General features: G+C 37.1%; 5 protein-coding genes and 1 pseudogene across 9 annotated transcripts; 1 reads left to right on the forward strand and 5 right to left on the reverse strand.

The window, feature by feature from the left end:
- Positions 1–1145: 1145 nt before the first annotated feature.
- On the forward strand, positions 1146–6178 carry LOC111453010. Of its 4 annotated transcripts, XM_023093918.1 has the most exons (13): positions 1146–1288; positions 1631–1712; positions 1788–1866; positions 2701–2779; positions 2856–2939; positions 3017–3133; positions 3468–3893; positions 3999–4402; positions 4483–4582; positions 4671–4730; positions 4812–4898; positions 5370–5498; positions 5597–6178. In XM_023093918.1, the coding sequence occupies exons 3-13, from the start codon at positions 1790–1792 to the stop codon at positions 5897–5899; spliced, it is 1866 nt and encodes a 621-aa protein (XP_022949686.1). In that variant the 5' UTR covers positions 1146–1288; positions 1631–1712; positions 1788–1789; the 3' UTR covers positions 5900–6178. The 4 variants fall into 4 exon arrangements, with proteins under 4 accessions (XP_022949686.1, XP_022949687.1, XP_022949689.1 ...); XM_023093919.1 differs by lacking the exon at positions 1146–1288 and having other exon boundaries at positions 1373–1712; positions 3026–3133; XM_023093921.1 differs by lacking the exon at positions 1146–1288 and having other exon boundaries at positions 1373–1712; positions 3035–3133.
- A 3702-nt stretch (positions 6179–9880) lies between these two features.
- On the reverse strand, positions 9881–10784 carry LOC111453016. Its single transcript, XM_023093931.1, has one exon. It carries the CDS (start codon positions 10546–10548, stop codon positions 10096–10098), a length of 453 nt encoding a protein of 150 aa, XP_022949699.1. The 5' UTR covers positions 10549–10784; the 3' UTR covers positions 9881–10095.
- Positions 10785–11767: 983 nt separating this feature from the next.
- LOC111453015 (CASP-like protein ARALYDRAFT_485429) lies at positions 11768–14001 on the reverse strand. The gene is made up of 3 exons (XM_023093930.1): positions 13587–14001; positions 12226–12358; positions 11768–12109 (listed from the first exon to the last, which is right to left on the reverse strand). Exons 1-3 carry the CDS (start codon positions 13715–13717, stop codon positions 11915–11917), a joined length of 459 nt encoding a protein of 152 aa, XP_022949698.1. The 5' UTR covers positions 13718–14001; the 3' UTR covers positions 11768–11914.
- A 1823-nt stretch (positions 14002–15824) lies between these two features.
- Positions 15825–17776, reverse strand: LOC111453388 (oxygen-evolving enhancer protein 1, chloroplastic). Its single transcript, XM_023094473.1, has 2 exons — positions 17403–17776; positions 15825–16737 (listed from the first exon to the last, which is right to left on the reverse strand). The coding sequence occupies exons 1-2, from the start codon at positions 17643–17645 to the stop codon at positions 15979–15981; spliced, it is 1002 nt and encodes a 333-aa protein (XP_022950241.1). The 5' UTR covers positions 17646–17776; the 3' UTR covers positions 15825–15978.
- A 66-nt stretch (positions 17777–17842) lies between these two features.
- LOC111453450 lies at positions 17843–19320 on the reverse strand (annotated as a pseudogene).
- An 817-nt stretch (positions 19321–20137) lies between these two features.
- Positions 20138–23268, reverse strand: LOC111453103 (BTB/POZ domain-containing protein At5g66560-like). Of its 2 annotated transcripts, XM_023094051.1 has the most exons (5): positions 22847–23268; positions 22558–22705; positions 22386–22455; positions 20960–22264; positions 20138–20865 (listed from the first exon to the last, which is right to left on the reverse strand). In XM_023094051.1, the coding sequence occupies exons 2-5, from the start codon at positions 22611–22613 to the stop codon at positions 20272–20274; spliced, it is 2025 nt and encodes a 674-aa protein (XP_022949819.1). In that variant the 5' UTR covers positions 22614–22705; positions 22847–23268; the 3' UTR covers positions 20138–20271. The 2 variants fall into 2 exon arrangements, with proteins under 2 accessions (XP_022949819.1, XP_022949818.1); XM_023094050.1 differs by lacking the exons at positions 22558–22705; positions 22847–23268 and having other exon boundaries at positions 20960–22505.
- Between the last annotated feature and the right edge of the window lie 1785 nt (positions 23269–25053).

A 25053-nucleotide genomic window follows, 5' to 3' on the forward strand; every position in this document is an offset into this window, starting at 1 on the left:
TTTAATGTGAGAGAGAAAGCGATGCCTTTTGGTGGATATGATTGGCATTGACTTCATTGTCCAAATGCATTTGTAAAGTTTTCAACTTTTCTTTAATATTATATCATTTATGTTGGGACTCTATACTCTATACTATGCCCACCCTTTTCCCTCCCTCAATCAATACCCTTTTCTATCTTTTTCAACACTCTTCTACCCTCTTTTCCCCCATTTTCATCCCTTTAATCTTCATAACCCACCGTTAGCAGGTACTATCGGGGGCTTATAAGGAGTGTTTTGTTTCCCTCTCTCTAACAAACGCGTTTTAAATACCATATATGCATATGGTACGATTTTAGTATATACCCTGGAGTTATTAACCAATAAGATGAATACCCAATTCCCCAGATTTTGACTTTGTTCTCAACATTAAATAATAATGTAGAGATCAGATTTACTTCTTCCCATGTCAATTTCTCGCATGTTCATACTCTCTTTCTCTCTCTCTCTCTCTCTTTAAGCGGTAAAGGATGAAATTTAAAGGAAAAGGAAAAGAAAAAGTCTTCCTTTTTGGTAAGCAAGTGAATGTGACGACAAAAAGAGAGAGTTTACCAGCTTGACACATTCAAAAGCCCTTCCTTTTTCTTTTCTGCATCGATTAAATCACTGTTTTTTTAACTAAAAATCAATCAATCTCTTCCTTCTTTATCTAATTCTTGAGGATTCTATGACAAAAGATAGTTTCTTGGATGCTGAAAGACAATGTGGGTATCTCCAAACCCCTCTCTTCCCCTTTCTAAGCATCCAATGTCTCCTTTATCCCTCTTTCATTCCTTTTGAGGCCACCCCTGCTTTTCTCTTACCTCAACCCTCTGTTTGTTTGATCTCAAATCACCCACATTTTTATATTCTTATTGGGTTTGATCTCAAATCTTATGTTCTTGAGAGATGACAATAAACAATGGAGCTTCTTTTTTGGTATTTGTAGATCTTTGTCTCTATGGATGGATCTCAAAATTTCACCAAGGATGTGTCCTGAGTTGTGAAAAATGATAGCCACCCATGTGACCAGTAACATGTTTTGGTGTTTTTTTTTTCTGGAAATCTGAATGAATTATTGAAAGATTAGGTTTCGTTAAAAAACAAATGCTAAAAGAGACAAATGTAAATGAAACAGATTACTATATGAAGTCAGCTAAGGGACAAGGAAGGAGAGAGCGGTCACCAACTCCCCACTGACATGCCAACAAGAGAAGAGAATGTGGAATTTTAATGGGCGATTCTATTCCTAACAATGGAGAGATTGGAGGTATTGTTATTTGTTTGTCGGTTTATTGTATTTTATTTGCCTCTAAACACTCTAATGAGCTTGTCGTTTTTACCTTCGGTTTGCGGGTCATGAAAAGTTGTCCACTTTCACAGCGTTTTGACATTTAAGGAGTCTACTGAGCTTGAATGTTTTTGTTAACTTTCCTTTTCTTCTTCGACTAAAGCTCTTCTCACAGCCAGCTGCTTTCTACCCTTTTAATGCAAAACCCCACCGCTTACAAAACCCATTGAATCATCTTCATTGGTCTAAAAGCTTGGTTTTTATAGCGCATTTATGGGTTTTATGAAACCCCATTTCACCTCTGTTGCTTGCTTTCTTCAGACGCTCGTGTCTTGAAGTGCCGTATCATCATCGCTTTCTGGTCACTCACAAAAGCTCTGTTTCTGTTGCTTGTTTGTTTATGGTGATGTCCCCTTCTTCTTCTTCTTCTTCTTCTTCTTCCCTTTGTCAGCGATTTACTGATAGAGCTGATTCTCAGATATGCTGTTTCAAGACACTGAAAACGGTGCCAAAATGCTGCAAAACATAGAGATGCCACTGCACAAGTGTTCCCTGAGGTTTGATTCTGATGCTGCTGTGGTTTTCTTTTCTTCAATCTGTGTTTAATTGAGTGGTTTTGTTAGTTATCTAGCAATGATTATTCCTTTTGTTCTGAACACACTTGATGTGGGCTTGAACTGGAAAGACTCCTTGGTTGGTTAAAATAGTAAAAAAGTCTAACAATTTGTTTCTGCTGGCTCACCAAACTTTGAAATCAGTGGTGTATTGAAAGTGATCTTGGTTCTCTGCTTCTAGAGCTGCATCTTTTGTTCTTCCTTGTTCTTCTTCAAGCTTCTCTTCTTCTTCTTCTTCAGATCTGTGATCTTTATACGGTTTCACTCGTTCTACCTTTTCTGTTCTTGGGTGAGAATAGTAGAATATGGACCCACGTCGGTTGGAGAAGCGAACGAAGCATTCCTTATAAGAGTGTGGAAACCTCTCCCTAGTATACGCGTTTTAAAGACGGCGATATACCTGTTAGCGGTAGGCTTTGCCCGTTACAAATGGTATCAGAGTCAAATATCCGACGGTGTGTCAATGAGGACACTGAACCCCTTAAGAGGGTGGATTGTGAGATCCTACATTGATTGGAGAGTGGAACGAAGCATTTTTTATAAGGGTGTGGAAACCTTTTTCGAGTAGACGCATTTTAAAACCGTGAGACTAATGACGATACGTAACGGGTCAAAACGGACAATGCTTGCTAGGTTCAAATATTGAATCTTGGCTCGGTCTTCACACCTATTATTCTGTATCTTCTTAATATGCATCTCAAATGGAATCCAAAGGCCAAGGTCTTGTCCTCTCCATTTCTGCATTTTAATTCTTCTTTGCTGTTTTTGCATTGTCAGCTTTGTAGAGATGGTCAAGGATACTATTGAGGAAGAACAGTTGGATAACTCCTTTGAAGCTTCGAATCGTACGAAGCTGGTAAACATAGCTTGTATAATCCTTCTACTTAACAGTTATGTATCATATTTGAAGTTTGTTTTCCGGGTTGTCCTAGGACGGGAGCTACTTCGACGAATCCGTGAAGACAAAGACGAAGAACTTCCCGAAAACTAACATACACTTCTCTCTTAAACATGAGGTAGGCACAGAAATGTTCTGAACAAGGCTAGATTCTGCAGTTCATCACCTTCATATATTTTTAACTATGTAATGTAGATTCTTCAGCTTGAACAGAGATTGCAAGACCAGTTCAAGGTTCGCACTGCACTCGAAAATGCATTGGGATATAGATCGTCTTCACAAGACAACACGAACGACATCGAAGTACCAAAGGTAACTCCCTTAAAGTGTTGGGTTTAGTACAATATCATAATCTATAACAGCCCAAGCCCACTGCTTAGTAGATATCGTCCGTTTTGGCCCGTTATGTATCGTCGTCAGCCTCACGGTTTTAAAATGCATCTACTAGGGACGGTGCAAGGAACTAGTCGGAGTAGGGCTAGACCCATAGTAGACGCGTTTTAAAACCGTGAGATTGATAGCGATATGTAATGGGCTAAAGCGGACAATATCTATTAGTAATGGGCTTGAATTGTTACAAATAGTATCAGAGCTAGACACCGGGCACTGAATTGATACATATTAAAAGCTGCTTTGATGACTACAGCCTGCCACTGAATTGATAAAAGAGATTGCAATATTGGAACTGGAAGTTTCACATTTAGAACAATATCTTCTGTCTTTGTATCGAAAAGCATTTGATGGACAAATATCCTCTACATCTCCTACCACCGTCGACGAAAAACTAAAATCGCCTAAGAACTCCCCGAAAGCCAAGTATATTGCGAATTGCGTACCTGACATTACGTCGAAAAAAGAAGACAAAGCTGTTCAGTCTGGCTATGATTCTTTTGGAAAGCCTATGAAGGAATATAGGGGAATTTGTGAAGACAAGCTGTTGGACTCCAGCGTTCGTCGTTGTCAGTCATCGCTATCACATTATTCGGTTTGTTCAAAGAGAACTTCTCTTCCAGAAGATTTTTTGGGACAAGATGTACGACCTTGTCTCTCCCAGCCAACGTCCATGGTCGAGGTAACCTCGTATCCATCGAATTTCACTAGAGAATTTGCTCTCTTGGAGACATAAATGTAATAAGCTTATCTCATTCTTTCATGATTTATGGTTCCTCTTCTGCAGTTTGCTCAGAATGCTTCATCCAATCTAACCAGTCTAGCAGAGTACCTCGGTGCTCAAGTTCTCGACCATACTCCCGAGAACGCCAATCGTCTTTCTGAAGACATGGTCAAGTGCATATCAGCCATATATTGCAAACTTTCAGATCCTCCTTCATCACATCATGGTCTTTCCTCTCCAGTTTCATCGTCGTCACCAACCAGCGCATTCTCTCCGCAGGATCAGTACGACATGTTGAGTCCCGGGTTCAGAAACAATCCATCTTTTGATCCACGGTTGGATAATCCTTTTCACGTCGAAGGTCTCAAAGAGTTCAGTGGCCCGTATAGCACAATGGTTGAAGTGCCATGGATCTATAGGGATAGTCAGAAATTGATCGAAAGCGAACACTTGTTACAAGATTTCAGGTAAGCAACATGTGGATGTTTGTATGTAATGTGATTGCTTATTCATCGTATGACGAGTCGTTATTCTCGTACGTTGTCAGGTCGCTTATATCCAAGTTAGAGGAAGTCGATCCAAGGAAGTTGAATCATGAGGAAAAGCTAGCATTTTGGATCAACGTACACAATTCTCTGATGATGCATGTAATGATTTTTCATAACTTGAATTCATTCCTTCTTTTTAGTTCTTCAGAGACAGTCAGGCTATAATATCTACTTTGTTTTCTGAAAGGCATACTTGGCTTATGGTGTACCACAAAACAATATGAAGAAGGTCTTTGTTCACTTGAAGGTAAAACACGAGTCCTGCTGATCCGTTATGATTCGTAAATTTTGTATGATTATCGTGTTCTCACGTTCTTCCTCCGTTCAGGCTGCATATAACATAGGAGGTCAAACAATTAGTGTCCACACGATACAAAGTTCGATACTTGGATGCCGAATGCCTCGGCCTGGACAGGTAAGCTGTGAGATCCCACATCGATTGGAGAGGAGAACGAAACATTTCTTATAAGGGTGTGAAAACTTTTTCCCTAATAGACACGTTTTAAAACCATGAGGCTGGTGGTGATACGTAACGGGCCAAAACGGATAATATCTACTCGTGGTGGTCTTGAGCTGTTACAAATGGTATTAGAGCCATACACCAGATAGTGTGTCAGATAGTGTGCCAGTGAGGACGCTGGGCCCTCAAGGGGGGTGGATTGTGAGATCCCATATCGATTGGAGATGGGAACGAAACATTCTTTATAAGGGTGTGAAAACCACTCCCTAGTAGATGCGTTTTTTAACTGTGAGGCTGACGGAGATACGTAATGAACTAAAGCGGATAATATCTTCTAGCGGTGGGCTTAGGAATGTCGCTGACAAATGTGTAGATAGTTTGAGTTCTTATGATCAACATAAAGTGATAAGTTTCTTCGGTTTGCAGTGGCTCTCTCTTCTTATTCCCTCGAAGTCGAGATTCAAAAGCGGAGATAAACGACAAGCGTACAAAATCCACCGGTCGGAACCCCTTTTACATTTTGCACTTTCTACAGGCTGCCATTCTGATCCTGCGGTATTGAAAACATCTCTGCAAAGTTTCTTGTTTCTGTTTCTTACATAGAGTCATATGTGGTCTTGTCTTAAAGTCTCGGACATTCTGCTGTGTTCCAGGTTCGTGTATACACTCCCAAAACAGTCCTACAGGAGCTAGAGACAGCAAAAGACGAATACATTCGAGCGACATTCGGCATACGCAAGGACAAAAAAGTCATTTTACCCAAGATCATCGAGTTATTTGCAAAAGAATCAAGCTTGTGCACAGCTGGTATGATGGAAATGATCCAAAAGTCTTTGCCTGAATCTCTTAGAAAAAGTGTTTCGAAATATCAAAACGGGAAGTCTCGCAAGAACGTCGAATGGATGTCGCACGACTTCAGTTTTCGGTATTTGATATCCAGGGAAATGGTGAACTGACACAGCAGCTGCTTAAATGATGCTCTCATGAACTGATCCCCTTGAATGGTTTAGAGACAATAGAAGGGTTACATATTTTCTTCCTTCTGTACATACCACAGTCCACTAAACCGAGCGGCGCGGAGAGCAGCAAAAGGGCAGCATCCTGAGGCATTCTCTACCTTCTACATTTTGTAATCTTCTCAATGTTGTGTGTGTTGATACCATCTAGGATTTCATATTTTTTGTTGTAAATAAATTTGAGTTTGAAGCTCAGTTCGTTTGTGATAAATAGTTAGTATATCAATGTATTTTCTTGACGAGTCTATCGAATCTCGGATCGTTCCTCAATATCAACTTCATGGTTGCTTCCAAATATTTAATACAATGGTTACTTAGCCATAAAATTATTGTGACCGATGTGTTTGGTCGAAGTTTTTTTAGTTACAAATACATGGGGTGGGAAATTGAACCTCTGCGTGAGATCTGCGATTGAAGAGAGGAACGAGTGTCAACAAGGATGTTGGGCTCGAAAGGGAGTAGATTGTGAGATCTCATATCGATTGGAGAGAGTAATGGGAGACCAGCAAGGAAGCTGATCCAGGTGGATTATGAGATATCATATCGATTGAAGAGGGAAATGAAGCATTTTTTTAAGAAAGGTGTGGAAACCTTCCTATAGTAGACACGTTTTAAAATCTCGAGAGGGAAGTCAAGAAGGAAAAGGAGTATAATATTTTAAATGTAGTTGAGAATATAAGGTTGAATGTGAAACGGATAAACTGGTTTGTTTATTGGGCCTACCGTCCACGTTAAGCCCAATTCTGCTCCATATTTGTAAATCGGGGCCCAATCTCTCTAAAAATTGGGCCTGGAATCAACGTTAAACCCAATTTGAGTCAGTAGTGGGGTTTCCATAGTGTTGTAAGATGTTTTGTCATCTTGATAACAAAAAAATAAAAAGGACAAACAAAAGGGTATCTAAATGCATATACTTTTTTGGGGTTTAATCATATCATAGGATTCCCATTGGATAAGGATACTCATCCCTTCCTTCCTTCACCACCAGTAAACGTTACCGAAAAAATCATGAGCTTATAAATAAGAAATACTATCTTCGTCAATATAACACATTTTTCAAATAATATCTTACTAACATAATAATAATAATAATTTTGCAAAAACTGGAAAATCATTCCATCCAATTAAAGAAAAATAATTTACAAAAATAGCATCAGGAATAATAACTTAAATTTAAATATATTTTTATTAAAAAAAAAGAAGAAAAAAGAGTGTTTTGTGTGTGTGTGTGTGTGTGTATTATATGCAATGCCAAAGCACCCCAAAACAAATAAGTACTGCTCTGCCCCACTCTGAATCATTGTCCTCTTTTTCTCTCTGGCTATCGTTAAATTACATTTCCACCCATCAAATTCTCCACCCCATTTTAAATCGAGTGAAATTCTTATTTATTCATTTAATATACTTTTTTTTTATTACACTCTTCTATTTATAAATTTTCTACAAATATTATAAAATTGAGCCACCTCCTATCAACAATGATATTTAATATTTACTTTTTTTTTTTTTAATTTTAAATATTAAGATACTTAAATAAATAAAAAGTACATAAATAAATCGAAATCACATATAAATAAAGATAAATAAGGATAATCATAATAATATGATAGTTTAATAAAAAAAATTAAAAGAATTCAAAGTTACGAAATGAAATGTAGCTAGCTTTAAAATTAAATAAGTTATTTTAAAATTATGTATTTATTATTTTAGAGTTAAATGGCAGATTGATTGGTAATAAATCAAATGAAAGAACAAAAAATACCTTTTTATTATATTTGGAAGATCATTGGCGAAGAAGTGTTAGTTATTGGTTTTTATAATATATATAATATAGAGAGAGAGAGAGAGAGAGAGAATTAAATAATAAATTTATTGAGAATAAAGCACGTGGATATGCTTCAGAGACAAGGATCGGCAACTTGCACATAATTAACGTTGGTCAAGTCAATGTCACGTTGAATCGTATATTCATTGTCCCCTTTCTTCATTATTATTATTATATGTTATTTGCTCAAGTCACAAAATCCTAGGAATTCACTATTAAATAACATTTTATTCACAGGGGTTTGTTTAACTATAAATAAATAAATATTTTATATAATATAGCTAAATAATAAAGATAACTTTAAATTATACCTTTTCTTTACAAAATATTTATAAAAGCTTTTAATAATATTTTAAAAAATCTAAAAAAATACCTTTAATTTTTTTTTTAAATAAAAAATATTATTACAATTAATCAAAAATACTTTTAGGCTTTTTAAAAAAAATTAAAATACCTTCTCCATTCTTAAAAACTTTTCAAATATTTTATTAATACTCTTAAAAACAAGATTTTAAACGTACTTAAATGTTTAAAATATTAATTTCTTACTTTAAAATAATTAAATAAAATTATTAGAAACTTTAACTAATAATTAATCTATAATTTGGTGTAGAGATACATGCATGTTTTCGGTTTGTATTCGTTTTTTGTGAGGACTCTAATTATTTTACAAGTAGTTAATGATTCTATTTTATCATTTTATTAAAATTATGAGTACGAAAATTCAAATTTAATAAAATTTTACTTCTTAATTAGGAAAGAATTTTATTGAATATATGTCTACTTTATTTAACAATTAATATTGAATACTATTTCAAAGAATATTGTCGTACGTGAAACTACTAATTTGCCCTTACCCACAAATATATGCAGCTGGCTTCTGACTACTCTATCAATTCTTCCTAATCTGCCTAAGATTAATCAACCCCTACTTAAATACTTTTTAATTCAGCTAAATTGATATTCTTGGAAATGGCATTTTTCTCACATGCTAACGTTATAATCCTTATAAATTTTCTAATTTTAATCGAAGTTGTTAAACGAGTGTCATTACGAAAAATCATTCTAAATATCTCCTCGTAAAGAACAACGAAAAATCTCATATCATTGATGATGACGACGACAAAACAAAAAATTATAGCATAATCTTAAAGTCATGTTGACATCGACTTGGCTAAAACCAAACGTTTTTATTTTTTATTACTTTTATAGTTTGGTAGGTCGGTTTTAGCTATATATTCCAATTTTTCTAATTAAAAATATTGAAAGTTGTATGTGTTGAGGATTATTGAGATGAGTAATCCTACGTTGCCTAGTTAAAAAAAATACTCATGGGTCGTAAGTAAGAACATCATCTCTATTAATACGAGACTTTAGAGTTTGGTCAAAGTGAACAGTATTGCACTAATGTAGATGCAATACTTATTTAAAGTTACTCGAGTATTGAATAAAAAGTTTATTTCGTTCGAGGACTGTATCTCGGTTAAGGGAATAAAAATAGGAGTGGCAAGTTGAGGTCCATCAATGGTCCTCACTATCTCTTCCCCCACTACGTTATGAAGCATTTGTGTCCAAAAAATGATGTATGGAGACCAAAATTTAAGGGCTGGACCTTGAAACAGCAACCAAATGGACCATTTAATATTAATCAACCAATTATGTCCTTTCACTTTCCTCACTTCTTCCAATATTCTCCTTTGCCCATGCCTTCTTTATCCATTCCACATTAATCAAAATAATGTTTTTTTTTTTTATCCTTTTAAAATAAAAATATCGCATAAATAAATGATTTATTTAGACATTCAATTTTTTTTTCATTATTTCAACCTAAATAATAATGATAATAAAAGAAACATTCTTCCAATTGTATTATTTTCTCTAATATTTAATATAGAAAAAGAAATAGAAGATAGCCAAAAATTTTATACCGATTATATAGTTTAGATCTAAATTATTTTATATCTAAATTATACCGATTATAATAATGGTATAATTATTAATCAAATAATAGCCATGATATATACTGAAAACTATATATATATTCTATAAGCAAAGGGTAAAATTGTAAATTCATCTCAGAAAACCGACATAAAAAATGAAAAAAAGACTAATTTATTTCTATCGTTTTATTTTTGGAAGTGCTATAATCTTAACTGCTATTTTAAACAATAAACGAAGATCCAAAAGTCCTATTGTTGTTTACCTGAAAAAAAAAAGAAAAAAAAAAAAAAACTAACCAAAATATCTAAACCAACCAGTTCCTATTTCCCCAATATTTACACAATAAACGCACGGATTTACCAAAAACGACCTACTCAGGAATCGCCGTCAAATTCGCCGCGAATTTTTTTCTTCCACGGCCGGCGACTACTCGTTTGCGACTCTTGAGTTCCTTAGCCGTGAAAACCACCGGAGACACTGATCTCCGGCGGTTGCCATATTTGTCTCCTGCGCCACGTTTCATGAGTGCAGCGCTGGCCTTGACGGCCAATGCGGCCATTTCCTGGGGCTGAAGCGGCTGCTTCAGCCTACTCAATGGCAGTGCAAAATAGAGCTGTCCGAGTTGAAGCTCTTCGTCGTCGCCAATGGCTAACAAGGCGTCATCGAAATCCATATCGTCGGAGTTGCATATAAAGCACGACGGATTCTTTTGAAGAACGTACGAAACCTTGATTGGATAAGAAAATTCCTGCAAGCTTCCGTCGTGAAGGATCAGTCTGGCGGTGGCCACTGAAGTAGATTCCGATGAACTGCAAATACCCATTAACGGCGGCGCGTCGCGGCGGAGAGAGGAGACTGCGACAACCAGGGGATTTGGGAGGCGCTAGGGATTGGGAACGCTGATTGTATTTATATAGGGAAGGTGGGGCTCACGGTTTTTAAACTGCGTGCACCACGTAGGACTGGTCAAACAGTAATGTGGGCCCCCGTTTTTTTTTTTCTTTAATTAATAGTGGGGACTGCCAGGCTGGGAGTTGGTCGTGACAGGTTGGATGGGATTTGCATTGTGTACTTCCAATAATGACCCTACTCATTATATTTATTACCTAACCGATGTCAATTATTCATTTTTTCGCCGTAAAAAATCAACGTTTTAGTTAAAAAGGTAACGGTTAAAATTCTATTTTAGTCTAGATTTATTTTAATTATTATTGGTTCAGTTGTGCAGAATAAGAATTTTGTTTTAGTTTTCGAAGTCTACAAATGTCATTTCACATCCATTATTTTTTATTTCGAAATATTTTAAAATGATATTTTAATATATTTGACCTGACTGACGTGGAATTTTTAATCGATTTGGTTAAATATAATATATTTTATTTTGGCATTTCCACTTTCCCTTCTCCCCTCCCCTACCTTCCATCTCCGGCCAGACAGACCACGACTAGCCAGGACCAGACCGTGCCGCCGCCGCCGCCGCCGCAATGCTATGTCCGCCGGCGCAGAGCCTTCAAAGAAAAGTTACTTATTTGATTAAAGAAGGCGTAGTTTGGGGGAGGGGGTGTCCCACAAAAGAGCAGCGACCACCGTCGGAGTCGAATACAAAGTACCTAATAATAAAGACATTCCCATAAGTTATGGAGTTCAATGAACATTTTAAGGACAGCACTGTCCCATTTTCCAGAGTTTTCTTTGTCTCTTTTTCTTTTCCTTGTACAGAGCAGCCAATGCTAATCTAATCTAATCTAACTAATCTAATTTCCACATGCCTCACATTCATTATTATTTTGCTTTTTAAATCTCATCCATTTTTAATATTCTATTTAATTATTTGATCTTATTTTTATACCAGATTTCGTTTAATAATCTAATGTTATCTTTCTTCAGATTGTGTGTGAAATCCTCTCTATTAAACGCGTTTTAAAATCAAAATCGTGAGACTAGCAATGGCACATAACACATCAAAGCGAACAAATATCTAGGACAATAACATAAATAATTTATCTTCAATACTCACAGAACACTTATGATTATTGGATTAATTTTTTTTTACAACTGTCCAATCCAATTTTGAAGAATTGGACAAATTTATGCAACAGAGTGAATAAAGAAAATCAGAACCTATAATTCACAGTTTTTTTTTTTTTTTTTTTTTTTTCATATACAGTTCTTNTTTAAGAAGAAAAACTCTATAAAGATGGAAGAAGCCAGAGATTGAAGAGTGAAGAAACAAGAGAAAGAAACCAAGACAAGAATGCCATTACTGCAGAAAGCCGATATCTATTGCAAAGCTTTGCTGAGCAATACGAAATCCCGGCTTCGAGCAAGATATCGGCGACACTGGCTGTCGAGCAAGCAGCACCCAAAGACAGAAATGATAGAACCTATGACATAACATACAAAGTGTGTTAAATGTTTTTCCCTTCATTTTGATATCAGAAGGAGAAACAACAAAGAACAAAGATGTTATATTTTGTTTCCTAGACGATATTTCCCGTACCCAATCTCCGGTGACGATGATCGACGTTACTCGTGTTTGAGGAGGTAAATGCCTAACAAAAACAGAATAGCCATCTACGACTGCCAATGTCAAACTCCAAGGAACCATCAAACCCATGACTGTCACCAGATAGCTGGGGGAATCAACATGAGCAATCACAAAGTTTCCTTCAGATTTTGGATCTTCATATATGTTGAACACAACTCACTGTGGGAAACACTCGCTCTCTTTATTAAGACCAATCGAGAAGAGAATACAAGACACTCTGTAGAATACTTCTGCTTTTTATTGTTTTTAGATTTCTTGGATGAATAACCTAGGTAGGGTGGGGGTATTTATACTAAGAGTAAACAATCTATATTTAACCAATCTAAATCTAGACCTAACCGATTTGAATCTAGACCTAACAAATTGAATCTTTCTCCTAAAATATCTACATCTCTTTCTCCTAAAATCTCTACTAAAATAAATATACTGGGCTCGTACAATTAGGCTTGACTCTATTGGGCTAGTACAATTATTGGGCTTGACTCTATTGGGCTAGTGATGATATTTCAACAATATATTTTTCGCAGGTGTATGTATGTATGATCAGGGAAAAAAGAAGAAAAAAAAACCAGAAAATTAGCTCAAGTTTTCATCATTTATGCTCTCCTGGATGAGCATCTTTCAGAACTCCCTCCCTCCTAAGATGCAATTCTAATTAACTCTCCAAACATATTAAACTTCATGTTCAAACAGTTGCATCCAGTCATAAGAACACCTAAGAAGTGGATGCAAACAAGAAATTTTCTCCAAACAACTTGCAAACAAGAATTCTCGACCATGTTCATCTATCTATATCAGAAAACTTTGTTTGATCAGAGAATTATTCCATTGCAGTTCATCATATTACAAACATCCAAACCATTCTGTAAATTGTAACCTATCTAGTTTGAAATGATTTCAGTAGTATAATACATATTACCCTGTCAAAGATAGCCAGGGAAAAGAAATGCTACATAAAATGGATGAGCAATCTAATATCCACACCCACATGGGTTATTTCTTAAATAGGTTGCCACTATCAGTTCAGAAGTATCTAAATCCATAACTTGGGGGAAAACACATGGTTGTCTATAATTCATTGATCAATCCCCAAGACAGAGTTTGTATAGGCAGTAATCAAACATTTGATACACTAATTTACAAAATGCATATATTGAAATTCTAGTTAGGCTATGAAGCTAACACAACTTGCTACTTACAAAAAGTTATTACAAGATTAAGCCGATGTAAGGACTATTGATCCAGTCGTGATCAGAAAACGAGAACAAAAACAACCAAATAGGAGAAAGTAGGAAGAAAGAAATTGTGATTACCAGAAAGCCGTATAGCTATAGAACTCGATTTCGAGACACATGAAGACGAGGGAGGCCGAGGCAAAGATCGCCTGACCAAGACGGAGTGCCAAGCTTGCGCTTGTGCCCAATGCCCCCGGAAGCTCTTCCATTTTCCTCTGCGACTATTCTACGCCACAGCCACACTCCTCGATCGTAAAACCATCACTCAGAAATGGTGGGGACTAACAAAATCTGTACTGAAATTGGGTTTGAAGACCTTGAAATCGAGAAACGGAATTGGGTTGGGTGGGTTTGTTTGTCGGGCTGGGAAAAGAAAATGGATTCTCGGAAGACGAAAGATCGGAAAGGGTATGGAAATGGGTACGCTGCTGCACCCTGATCTTGTTCATCCAGATTAGCCGGCTTTCTGATTTCGATTTTGGAGGAGCTTTGATTGTAAATTTGTAATTTATAATTGGAAATTAATTGTATAAATTTTAATATATGACGAGTTTTTTAAACATCTTTATTTATTTATTTATTTATTTTATTTATTTATTAGGGAGGGATGGAAAAGGGAAAAAAAGAACAACAAAAAACCGTCAAGTCAAATCTGTGGAGTCTAAAAATCCAGAAATAAATTTATCATATTTTAATTAAAGGTTTTCATCAAATATTATAAAAGGTATATTATTTTTAGATTGGTTAAGTTTATTATTTTTTTCAAGCTAAAATATATATGTAAATTTTAAAATTGGAATGTTTTGCATATATTATATTCTGTCTCAAAAATAATAAAAAATATATATATTGATCAAAACTAATATATATATATATATATATATATATATATATATATATATATATATAATATTTAATACTTTATTTTAAAAATGCTTTTAAACTTTGAAAAATAAATAATTTTCAACTTTCACTTGATACTCTAAAATTTTTAAAAACTTTAAAAACATCAGTAAACTCTTTTTAGAGTTAAAAAACATCCTGATTATTAGTACCACATTTACAAATTTGGAGATTATATACGAAGCGTAGGTAGACCGTTTTCGTCTCTATATTGACAGTAAGATTTTTTTGAACGGTTTATTATATAAAGGTAAGAGATGTTAATGCTCATTTTAAAATTTTATAGAAATCTCTTTTAATATAATATTAACACTAAGGGTATATATTTTTTATTTTTTAAAAAATTAAAAGGTATTTTTGAATTAAAGTACTCATGGTTATTATTTTTAATTTAAAGGTATTATTAAAGCTTTTAAAAATTTATGCTTATTTTGAGACAAAATACATTAAAAAAATATTAATTTGATTTTCGTAAGTTATACTTGTGTTTTTCACAATTCTTTTCCTCAACCATTTGAATTATTAATTTAATCCTAAAAACAAAAACAAAATTTTAATTTTTAATTTTTAAAATTGGTTGGAAATACAAATGGTGTAAGTAATATTTATAGTTTTTGAGCATATTTGTTGGGTTATTATTAATGCCAACTACTTAGAAACTAATTTAATGGGAGAAATAATAATCAATAGCTCCCACTATGTCCATGTTCACCAAAATATCATATAACTTTATGCTGTCGACCAGACACAATAAGGATTCGCAATCTTCTCCACTTGAATGCGAAGCTTCCCTTTTTGTGGCTATAATATAAAGTTATTATATATATACTTTTTGTTATTTCCAACTCAAATGTGTGGTTGTCTTTTCTGATTGCGTCAGCCATTGGAGAGAGAATGTCTATTAGCCGCAAGTTTGAGTTGGTACATGAATTATCAAAGAAGAACATAGGAGATACTCTTGTTTGAAACTCCAATATTCTATCTTGACGTTGATACAAGAAAAATAGAGAGGAAAAGCTCTCAAATCTCGTCTATATATGGCCATGAAAGTTGTTGTGGATTATAATTGGATACCTAAAGAGTGAGTATAACAATCCAAGCTCATCACTAGCCGATACGGTTATATTTATGTTTTTTCTTTCGGACTTTCCCTCAAGTCTTAGTGTTAGGGAGATGTTTTCACACCCTTATGTTTCATTCTCCTTCCCAGCTGATGGGGATCTTACAATCTACCTCCTTTACGGCCTAGCGTCCTCATTGACACTCATTTCCTTTTTCAATCGAGGTAAGATCTCTCAATCTTCCTCCTTCAAGATCCAACATCCTTGTCGACATTCGTTTCTCCTCTCTAATCGCTCTCTAATCGACAGCTACCAGTTGGCGGATCTAATCTTGAATTGTGAAGCAAATATATGTTTAAGACGAGTGGAAGGCACAAGATTTTATATGCAAACTGGATAAAACAGAACCCCCTTTTATCGTTTCTCTCCATAAGAAAGTTTAGCAGCTTTCCCCTTTTAACTTACAAGGAACAATATGCAATCATAAAGGAAGAAAGAGAGGCGGCCTAAGAATCGAGCTGAGCGTACCAGACACCCTGGATCTTCACATCCTTTGGAGCTTTTGCCCCCAAATCAGTATCAGAGGGCTGAATGCTCTCAAATACACCAATTACTTCACCAGTCTCGGGCTTGCTCTTGGTGACACTCAAAGTGATTTTGCCTGTTGAAGATGAAGCATTCTTGACGTTTTCTTTAGCAAGTTCTTCTTCATCACCTCTTCCTCCAGCAGGCAATGCAACAGCGTTGTCATACCCGGTCGAACCTCCTCTTCCCTTTGGGTCCAAGAAAGATGAGCCACGGTATGATGGGACCAAGAAGTCTCCTCCAAAGCTCTCTGGTTTTCCAGAGGCCACCAGCTGTTTGATGGTGAAGAGGAAAGGGACACGCTCGCCTCCAGGTAACTGGACAGTGACAGCAGCATAGTCAATGCCATCTTTCTCCTCAAACTTGATGGAACCATCAGAACCCACTTCAAAGGGTCCTTCAATCTCATCCAGGGTGTAAGTTAGGCGAGTCATGAGCTTGGTGTTTTGAAATTCTGGTGGGGAGTTCTTGTTCACTCCCTCAGCCTTCACAGTGAACGAAGTTGGCTCCAGACAGAACTTCTTGGCTTGGTATTTCCCAGGCTTGAAGGCAAATGACTCGACTCCTCCATCAATGGTTGGGCACTGGTTTGCTGTTCCAGTTCCCTTCACTTCAAGGTATGTCTTGCTCTGGATTTCATCAAAGGTGAGTCTCTTTGGCACTCCTTCAGCCCCTGCTCCCTGGAAATACACGAAAAGCCTCAAACAGTTCAGATGCTCACCAAGTTGTAGCATTACACTTGCATACACCAAGTCTACTCAGTCAGGACAGTCCTTGAAATTTTAGACTCTACTTTTAAAAGATTTGTATCTAATAGATTCCATATTTTATTAATTTACAACATACCTAATACACAAACTATATGTTATTTAAGGATTATGTGATTCTTGCATAATAATGTTATGTAAGTAATTAAGTAAACAAAACGAAACTCATATATTAGCCTCCAGTTTTGTCGTAATCTTTTATCTAAACTCAATTACTTCCTAAACATACAAGGCCACTGTAAATTGGGATCTTCAAGAAAATTGAGCATTAAACGGATTCAAATGCTTGCACCACTTGGATCAAGAGTTTTCATCCTTTCTTTAGTAAGAAATCATCACTAAGTTACCAAATCGGAGATTATCAACTACACACTCTGAACTAGAATTAGTTTCCTCAAGAAGTGTCAATTTTGTGCGAGATAGAACTGAAAGAAGCCGATCAATATTAGCGACTAAATTCAGCTGGCAAATTAACGTACTCAGGACCGAAACGATCCTAAAGTCACTCAAAACATCGAGAATAATAACAAACAAGACCGTAAGCAAAGCAAACCTCCATAAGCAAAGAAAGGGCATACCGAGACTACAAGAGCGGAAGTGGCAAGAGCGAAGCCGGCGATCTTGGCGGCATCGGCGAACTTCCGAGAAACTTCTTTGAGATCGGAATGCAGAGAGCAGGTGAGTCTAGCTCCGGCAGATTCAAGGCCAAAAGCTTTAGAAACGGTCTGAGAAGATCTGAGTTGCGAGGTGCCGCTCCTGGCGGAGACGGCCAATTTGGAGGGTTGAATGAGCGTAGCTGCCGCGTGTACTGAAGCCGCCATTGCTCTGGAGACTGGTGTCTCTTCGTGTTCCCAGAGGAGAAAATGAAATGAAGCCTGCTCCGGCGACTGATACTGAAACTATAATAACGGGCAGAGTAGGAAGGTTTTGGGAATGAGAGGACAAAACGATTATGTGGCTTTGGTTAGAGTAAGATAATGTATTGGATAAGAAGAATCTCATTACCTGATTGCATGCTTCATAACTGGTTCTGTTTTTTCCACGTGGCATACACCTCATTTGCTACTCGGATATTCCTATACCCTTTTAATTTCTTTTTTTTTTTCAATTTCATCAAAATCTAAATATTAAATTTTAGATTAAAATTTAAAACTTCTGACAATTACTATTAGGTACTTTATATAAAACAATCGGTATTTGTAAGAATCCTAACCCATACCTAATAAATATTGTCCGCATTGGCCCGTTATGTATTGTCGGCATACTTAAAGTCTTCTAGGAGTAGGTTCCCACATCCTTATAAAAAATATTTAATTCTACTCTCCAACCGATGTGGGGTCTCATGATCCATCTTCCTTAAGGCCACGCGTCCACGCTGGCACACTGCTAAAACGAGTCTTCTAGGAGGAGATTTCCACACTCTTATAAGAAATGTTTAGTTCTATTCTCCAACCGATGTGGGGATCTCTCGATCCATCTTCCTTGGGGCCAGCGTCTTTGTTGGCACACTACTGAAACGTGTGTCCCAAGGAGAAGTTTCCACGCCCTTATATGAAATGTTTAGTTTCACCCTCCAAACAAACGATATGAGTTCCCACGATCCATCTTTCTTGGGGCTCAGTGTCCCCGCTGGCATACTGCCCGGTATTTGACTCTGTTACCATTTGTAACAACCCAAACTTATAACTAATAGATATTGTTCGTTTTGGGCCGTTACATATGGCGTTTAAAAACGTGTATGATGGAGAGAGATTTTCAGGCCTTTATAAAGAATGTTTGGTTCTCCTCTTCGAATGGAGTGGGATCTTTGCTCCATCAAGAAATAATAAAGTTGAAGTTAATACTGATCACAAATGCTTTTTGTAGTTTAGGATTCAATTGCATGATAAAAGAATAAGAATCCAAAACAACCCTTTATCAAACACAACAACAGGACACTGATGAACAAGAAGTGGTGGAAAACTAAACAGAGGACCATGATGCTAACCTGGGAAATGTCGTGGAAAGAAGAGCCTCAACACCACTGCAACGAAGCCAATCCATTTCCCAGCATCCCCTCGTAAGGAAATCAAGAAGAAACACGATACTGTGAACATTTCAAAACCATAAATCAAACCAGCAAGGAAATGAGAGTGACTGTCACCTCAATAAGTCGGACAAGAAGAGAAAAGTAAGCATGTTAGTTCTCCAGTTTGTGCGATCAAAAATCAACAAGTAACTACATAATGATGTTAGAAACATGATATTTAGAAGCTCACAAACTGTGTCCGGAGCAGATGAACCCAAACAAGCCCTTGCATTACAAAGCACTCACATGGCAGCAAAGAAGTATCAATTACACCAAGCTTGGTGGCTGCAATTTTAAGCTCATTGATATCAGAATTAATCATCTCCTCCATTAAGGGGATCACTATTCAGAGCCAAATATGGCATCCTGGCCTTCATCGACCTCCATCTAAGTTGCACAGGAAATGCCCAAAGCCAATAAGAGGGAGCAGTGAAACTTACCATTCATAGGGTCTTTTCTGTCTAGGTGTAGGTGCTCAGATTGTTATGCCTTTCGTGCTGTAGAAACTAACCCGACAAGGAATTTCTCCATTTCATATGAAATGAGAAAGTTTTTTCCAGAAGAACTGAGACAAAACAAAGAGAATTGGAAGTGGCAGAGGCAGTGCGGCATTTATACAAACACCTGGAGTGCATGTTTGTAGTTTCAAATTCAAAGGAACTGGGTCATAGCAAAATGTAACGAGGAAACAAAAAGCCAAGGAAAAAAAAGAACATAATGATGAAGGGGAGGAACATGAAGAACAAAGAGGAAGGGTAGAAAGTAGATGGGCTTTGTTTGAGTGAAAATGATCAATCATGAACCAAAGCGCATGCAATTATAAGAGCCACTATTTCTTGGATTCTTTTACACCTAAAATTGAAAGCGTTCTTCAAAAGTGGCGCCGCCAATAATCACTTTTTTCACTATTGCTTTACCAAACCCTATACCAGCTCTTCACGACGAATTACTACTCAAGAAAAAGGAAGAAAAAATTTAAGAACTTTTCAAGAGGGAGGAAAAAGAATTAATTTATAGGTCAATGGATGATGATTGATGGTTTATTAAGCTTTATCCAACCTCAAAAAGTCCATCCATTATCACATCACAACTACTTTTACTAATGAATTCATTTTTATCCCATATAAAGTTCCTTTTATATTACCATTTTATATTTAGAATTATTTTTATTCATTTACCCAAAATATTACGGAAGAATTGGTTCACAAATAACAATGAGGGGCCACGTGTCATGCGGTGATTCTAATTTAATTAAGGTATCACTGAAACACGTGCCACAAAACGGTGAGTGGAAGCAACAAATTTGATTACCCATCACAAAATTTGGAAAATTACAACTCCCAATTTAACCATAATAATAATGATAAAAGAAAATGTTCCTACTGCTGATGGTGGTGGTGTCGTCCTCTCCGCCCACCCGCAACCGCTGATTCATGCGAATCACAAACCTGAGTTTTGAACTTACATCCAAACCGTCTGATCAACGATCCTCGCCATCGACCTCCAGGGTCTTGTGGACCCGTGGCCTTATCCTTGTCGATCTTCTCGATCACTTTCTTCATCGTCGAGCACTCTCTTTCAAGCTGATGCACCCGCGTCCTCATGCTATCCATGTCTAAGCGAAGCATCTGATTCTCCCTCACTGTCTCTCTCCACGTGCCGTTCTCGTGCGCTATTGGCCCTGGAACTTCCTCCTCCGTCTCCTCTCCCACTCCCCGTTGCAACTCCTCCGTTTCGGGACGGGATACGGCTGAGAATCTTCCGGTATCCGCCGGTACAGACTCCGCAGCCATGAGTGTTCCAGCGATGGCGTGACGGAGCTGCAGCTGTTCAAAGAACAGCACCTGCACTACTGCTCGTAGTGGAAGGCGGTCGTTCTGAGCGGCGTGGGTGCATGCCTCTAATGTCAGCTTTTGGCAGTCCATTACTCCGCAGATCTTCTCGCGGTCTGTTTCGGATATCCATGGATGTGCCTGTCAAAAGAATTTACATAATTGAGTAACTTATACCGATGGAGGATTTTGAGATCAATGCAGGGTAGAGATTAGGAGATTGCTTCTTGCGAACCTTGAGGTACACATCGACGGCTCGGTAAACACCGTCGTCGAAGAGCCTAGCCTGTTCAGGGAGAGAAATTGCGAGGTTGTAGAATTTTTCCGTCTTCAGATTGGCGTCGGAGGCGATCTCCGCGAGATATCCATCTATCAATTTGCCGACGAGCATTAACGCCGGCGATCTGAGACCATCGTCCTCAGCTTGATTAGCTTCAGTGACCTCTTCATTTGTCTCGTCGAGTCCATCCAAGAAGTAGGATAAGATCCTCTCTGCACAATCAACGTCATATAAGGTCTCGTTCAGATATGAATAACTCGGAATCAGAAGATCGTCCAGTTTTGCTTGTTCGAGTTGCGATCCTATTTTCTTCTCTAAAGCAGCTTTGCAAGCTTCCGAAGCATTCAGTATATTGGCCGTCCTCAGTAATCCGAAGAGGAACCTTGTTGCAGTTGAAGTTTTGGAGCTCTTCTCTAGTGGAAGATTACTGATTATGGTCTCTAACAACTCCTTTTGTTCAGTCTCCGTAGGCATACTAGACGAAGAGGAGGAAGGCAACGACGGCTTCCGGTTCGACCTGGATATGCCTGGAATATATTTCTTGGCGTAGTTCATTAAACAGCTCTCAATAATCTCCGAGCTTACTTTCTGATCTCTCATGGAGAAAATCAACCGCTTAAACAGAGGCAGACTCAGCTGTGCGAGATCCTCAAACCATGAGATTCCCTTGCTTCCTCTACCACCGCTCTTCTTTCGCCCTCCGGTTTCGATTCCATTCCACAGCATCTGCTTCGAATGATCTTGAGCGCCAGTGGCTTCGTCACTGACTGGCCATCCGAACAAAGCGGGATCGGCGGAAGGCGCTTTTGAAGCGATCGAAGCGATACATCTCTGCGTAATGCATAGGGTCTCGGCTTGAGGCATTACAAGCTCACAAGATTTCAGCGTTTTAATCGACTCTTTGATGCTTTTGAGTACGGTATGGGAGAGGAATCTCTCAGTTTTTGAGATTAGGTTTTCTTCGCTGTATTCTTCCGTCATTTCCAGAAACTCTCCGGCGCAGCGGAGAGGAGCGACATTGGAAGAGTTGAGGTCTATCTTCACGCCGTAACAAAACTTCGATGCCATTTCGAAGATCTCAGAGCCGCCGGGGAAATCAGAGAGCACTATGTGGAAGTGATCTTCCTCAACTTCGTCTTCTTCCTGTTGTTCTGCTTCGGCAGTTTCATTTTGATTTTCTCTGGTAGGAGTAGTGTAGTTGGCTTCTTCTTGCTCAGTTATCAAATTGTGAAGTTTCCGGCTCTTAGACATCAGAGGAAACTGAAAATTTACAAATCCGTAAGGCCAGAACTCAAGAGGAACTATCCGAAACAACCAAATCAACCAAGAAAGAAAAGGAAAAAAACTACTAATCAAGTAAGTTCGAGATTTAGAAGGCGACCTTGTGGAGATGGAAAGCCATATCATCCACTTCGATGACAATGTCGCTCGGTAAGCCAGTGGTGCAGAACCTGCAAAAAGAAAACCCAAAAAATACCTTCCCAATCAGCACCATTGACATGGGAGCTTTAGCCGAAGGTGGGAAAATGGGGAAGGAAGACATGAGAACTCACCATGCTTGCCTCTTAGAGCTGGGGTTCTCTGCAGCAGCTTGTATTTCCGTTGCCATTTTCTGCACACTGCCCCGAAGAATCAGTCCCTGAAACTAGAAAACCAGATCCATTTCTCGCAGAAGCTGGAGAAGTCCGAAGGCACAGAAATCTGCGGGGGGTTTTAGAGGATGAAAACAAACAAAGAAACAAAGAAACAAAGGGAAAGAAGTAAGATCTTAGAGGACTGTTTGTGTTTGTGTTTGGATGAAATGGACTTCTCTCCGGAAGAACAGATAAAAAGGAAAACGACCAGTGATGGAGAGAAAATTGTTTGGTTGTGCTTTAGCTCGTTGCGATTGCCTTTGCTGAGAAGAATAAATCTGACAAATAGCATCAAAAGGCGAATGCCAAATGGGAATTTAAAGAAGAACAGAAAAGAAAAGAAAAAAACCCCTCTTCTCAGATCGGACAAATGGGGGGTTTCAACAAAATTTCCTTTTTTCTTCGCTGCTCTTGGTCTACGAATCAGGTCAGTATCTCACCCGCTCCATTTTAGACTTCCATCAAATAATTAATTGATTCAATTCCTTTCTTCCCCATCGTCAAACAAAGGAAACCGTAGGCTGGAATTCATGTTTTTCTGCTTCTTTCCATTCAATTAAAGAGTTTCTTGCTTTGCCACAAGCCTAATTTCTTGAGGGTCGGTTACCTTTTATTTTAAGAAATTAATGGCAGCTTTTTTTTTTTCTTTTTTTTTTTTTCAACACAAAGTTTTTAATTGCATATTATTACCCACTATATTTCTTTTTTCTTCTTTTGTCTAAACTACTTGAAGTACTTATTAAACTTTATAAATTATAATTTTTAAAGAGAATCCTTTTTTCAAAACTGATGCCACATATATTTCACTAAAAAAAACTCTCATATTTACTTTTGTAACGAGTAAATTTAATAAAATCTCATGAAAAAAATATGTGAATATGAAAGGGAACTGAGTTGTAAAGGTAATATATTTTTTTTTTTTGTAAATAGGGGGAGGCCCATTAATGTGACATTATCACTTTCTTTAATTTCATAAGAAACAGCTAGGGAATGCCAACTTGGGGGGGTTAGTGCTTTTAGGTAAGTGATTGAATATTTTATTTTAGTATACATTTTTCCAGATTTTAATATGGGGGGCGTGGAAGGATGGCAATGGCTCTCACCTCTTGTATCTATAATTGTTTCATGCAGAAGAGCAGCTGCTGAATCACAAATCTGGGTTTTACACACAAAATTCAATGCTTCCCTTACCCACCCACCCACCGACTCTGCCCATTTCAAAAGCTGCCGCTGTACTCTGGTAAGCTCTCTCTCTCTACTTTTTATGAGATGGATGAACTCACCCAATGTGATTTAGATTTTTCAATTACAAATTTGTGTAAATTTTTTAAAAGTAGATTGGTTTATTAGAAATAGGCTTGAAAAAATGCAAACTATAAGAAAAATATATTAGAATCTTTGGGACAGCTAGTATGAGTTATGAATGCCCCAAGTGGTAGTGTGACCTAAGTGGGAGGGAACTCATAATGGCAGCCTGCCTGCCCAGATCAGATGAGACTATGCAATTCACCAATATAATGGGAATATGAAGTGGGGGCCATATGAAATATGTGAACCCAATCCAAAGATTTATTTCTTTCTTTTCCATAATAATAACATCACAAGAGACTAAAAGCTACGAGAAGTTATTAATTATCAAAATTTGATGTATAAAGGTTCAAATATAACATAAATCAAACATACCATTGAGCTGTATTGGTATGCAATAATGTCCATCTTAAGGCATGGGACATTAATCATAAACAGTAGAAATCATATGAAATATATAATTATACAATGATTTCAACTTTAATATAAAATTCAAAGGGGGATTATTGGATAGACAGACAAACCCCACTTAATTAACAAAGTGAATCTTCTCATTAATTATTTTCCCGTTTTTTTGGGGTGGAAAATCTTGGATTGAATTAAAAATACATAAAGAAGATTGCAGAATTGTAATGAGGGAATCCAGTAATTATTGAAACCACATGGTTTGGATTAGGAAAAAAACAATTGGTCTCAAAGAAGGGAAGGAAGACAATATAATGCCAAAAAAAAGTTATATTACCAAATTATAAATGTTTTTCTTCAGTTAATTTACATAATTATATATTACAAATTATAAATTCTTCGGTTGAATTATTATTATATAATTGTAAAACCAGAAACGACATAGGCTAGCAGTAAGTAAGTATATCCTAAAGTAGTTGCAATTCAAAAATCTGAAGTGGGTAAAGCACTTTGAAATGAAGAGGGGGAAACGTCCAAAAGGGCACAAAACCCCACAAAATGCAGCTAAGTTATGTGGGCACAATGCACAAAAACTGAGCATACAGATTCTTTGATTAGTTTATTTATTTGTTCATACGCATTATTTCATGGCAAGGAAGCACGTAGGTCAGCATGTATGTATATATACATATTATCTTACTC

Source organism: Cucurbita moschata, unplaced genomic scaffold (assembly GCF_002738365.1).
Source record: "Cucurbita moschata cultivar Rifu unplaced genomic scaffold, Cmos_1.0 Cmo_Scf00015, whole genome shotgun sequence".
In the NCBI taxonomy this organism is placed as follows: domain Eukaryota; kingdom Viridiplantae; phylum Streptophyta; class Magnoliopsida; order Cucurbitales; family Cucurbitaceae; genus Cucurbita; species Cucurbita moschata.

Bases quoted from the DNA above. Each gene is read 5' to 3' on its own strand.
- LOC111453010 (XM_023093918.1), top strand. From the start codon at position 1,790: ATGCTGTTTCAAGACACTGAAAACGGTGCCAAAATGCTGCAAAACATA. The intron at 1,867-2,700 runs GTTTGATTCTGA...TTGCATTGTCAG, and splicing joins CTGCACAAGTGTTCCCTGAG to CTTTGTAGAGATGGTCAAGG. The intron at 4,731-4,811 runs GTAAAACACGAG...TCCTCCGTTCAG, and splicing joins AGGTCTTTGTTCACTTGAAG to GCTGCATATAACATAGGAGG.
- LOC111453015 (XM_023093930.1), bottom strand. From the start codon at position 13,717: ATGGAAGAGCTTCCGGGGGCATTGGGCACAAGCGCAAGCTTGGCACTC. The intron at 12,359-13,586 runs GTAATCACAATT...TGATTCCCCCAG, and splicing joins TATAGCTATACGGCTTTCTG to CTATCTGGTGACAGTCATGG. The intron at 12,110-12,225 runs GTACGGGAAATA...GTTATGTCATAG, and splicing joins TCATCGTCACCGGAGATTGG to GTTCTATCATTTCTGTCTTT.
- LOC111453388 (XM_023094473.1), bottom strand. From the start codon at position 17,645: ATGGCGGCTTCAGTACACGCGGCAGCTACGCTCATTCAACCCTCCAAA. The intron at 16,738-17,402 runs GTATGCCCTTTC...GTGTATTTCCAG, and splicing joins CTTCCGCTCTTGTAGTCTCG to GGAGCAGGGGCTGAAGGAGT.
- LOC111453103 (XM_023094050.1), bottom strand. From the start codon at position 22,411: ATGATATGGCTTTCCATCTCCACAAGGTCGCCTTCTAAATCTCGAACT. The intron at 20,866-20,959 runs GTTCGCAAGAAG...TTCTTTTGACAG, and splicing joins CCGTCGATGTGTACCTCAAG to GCACATCCATGGATATCCGA.
- LOC111453016 (XM_023093931.1), bottom strand. From the start codon at position 10,548: ATGGGTATTTGCAGTTCATCGGAATCTACTTCAGTGGCCACCGCCAGA.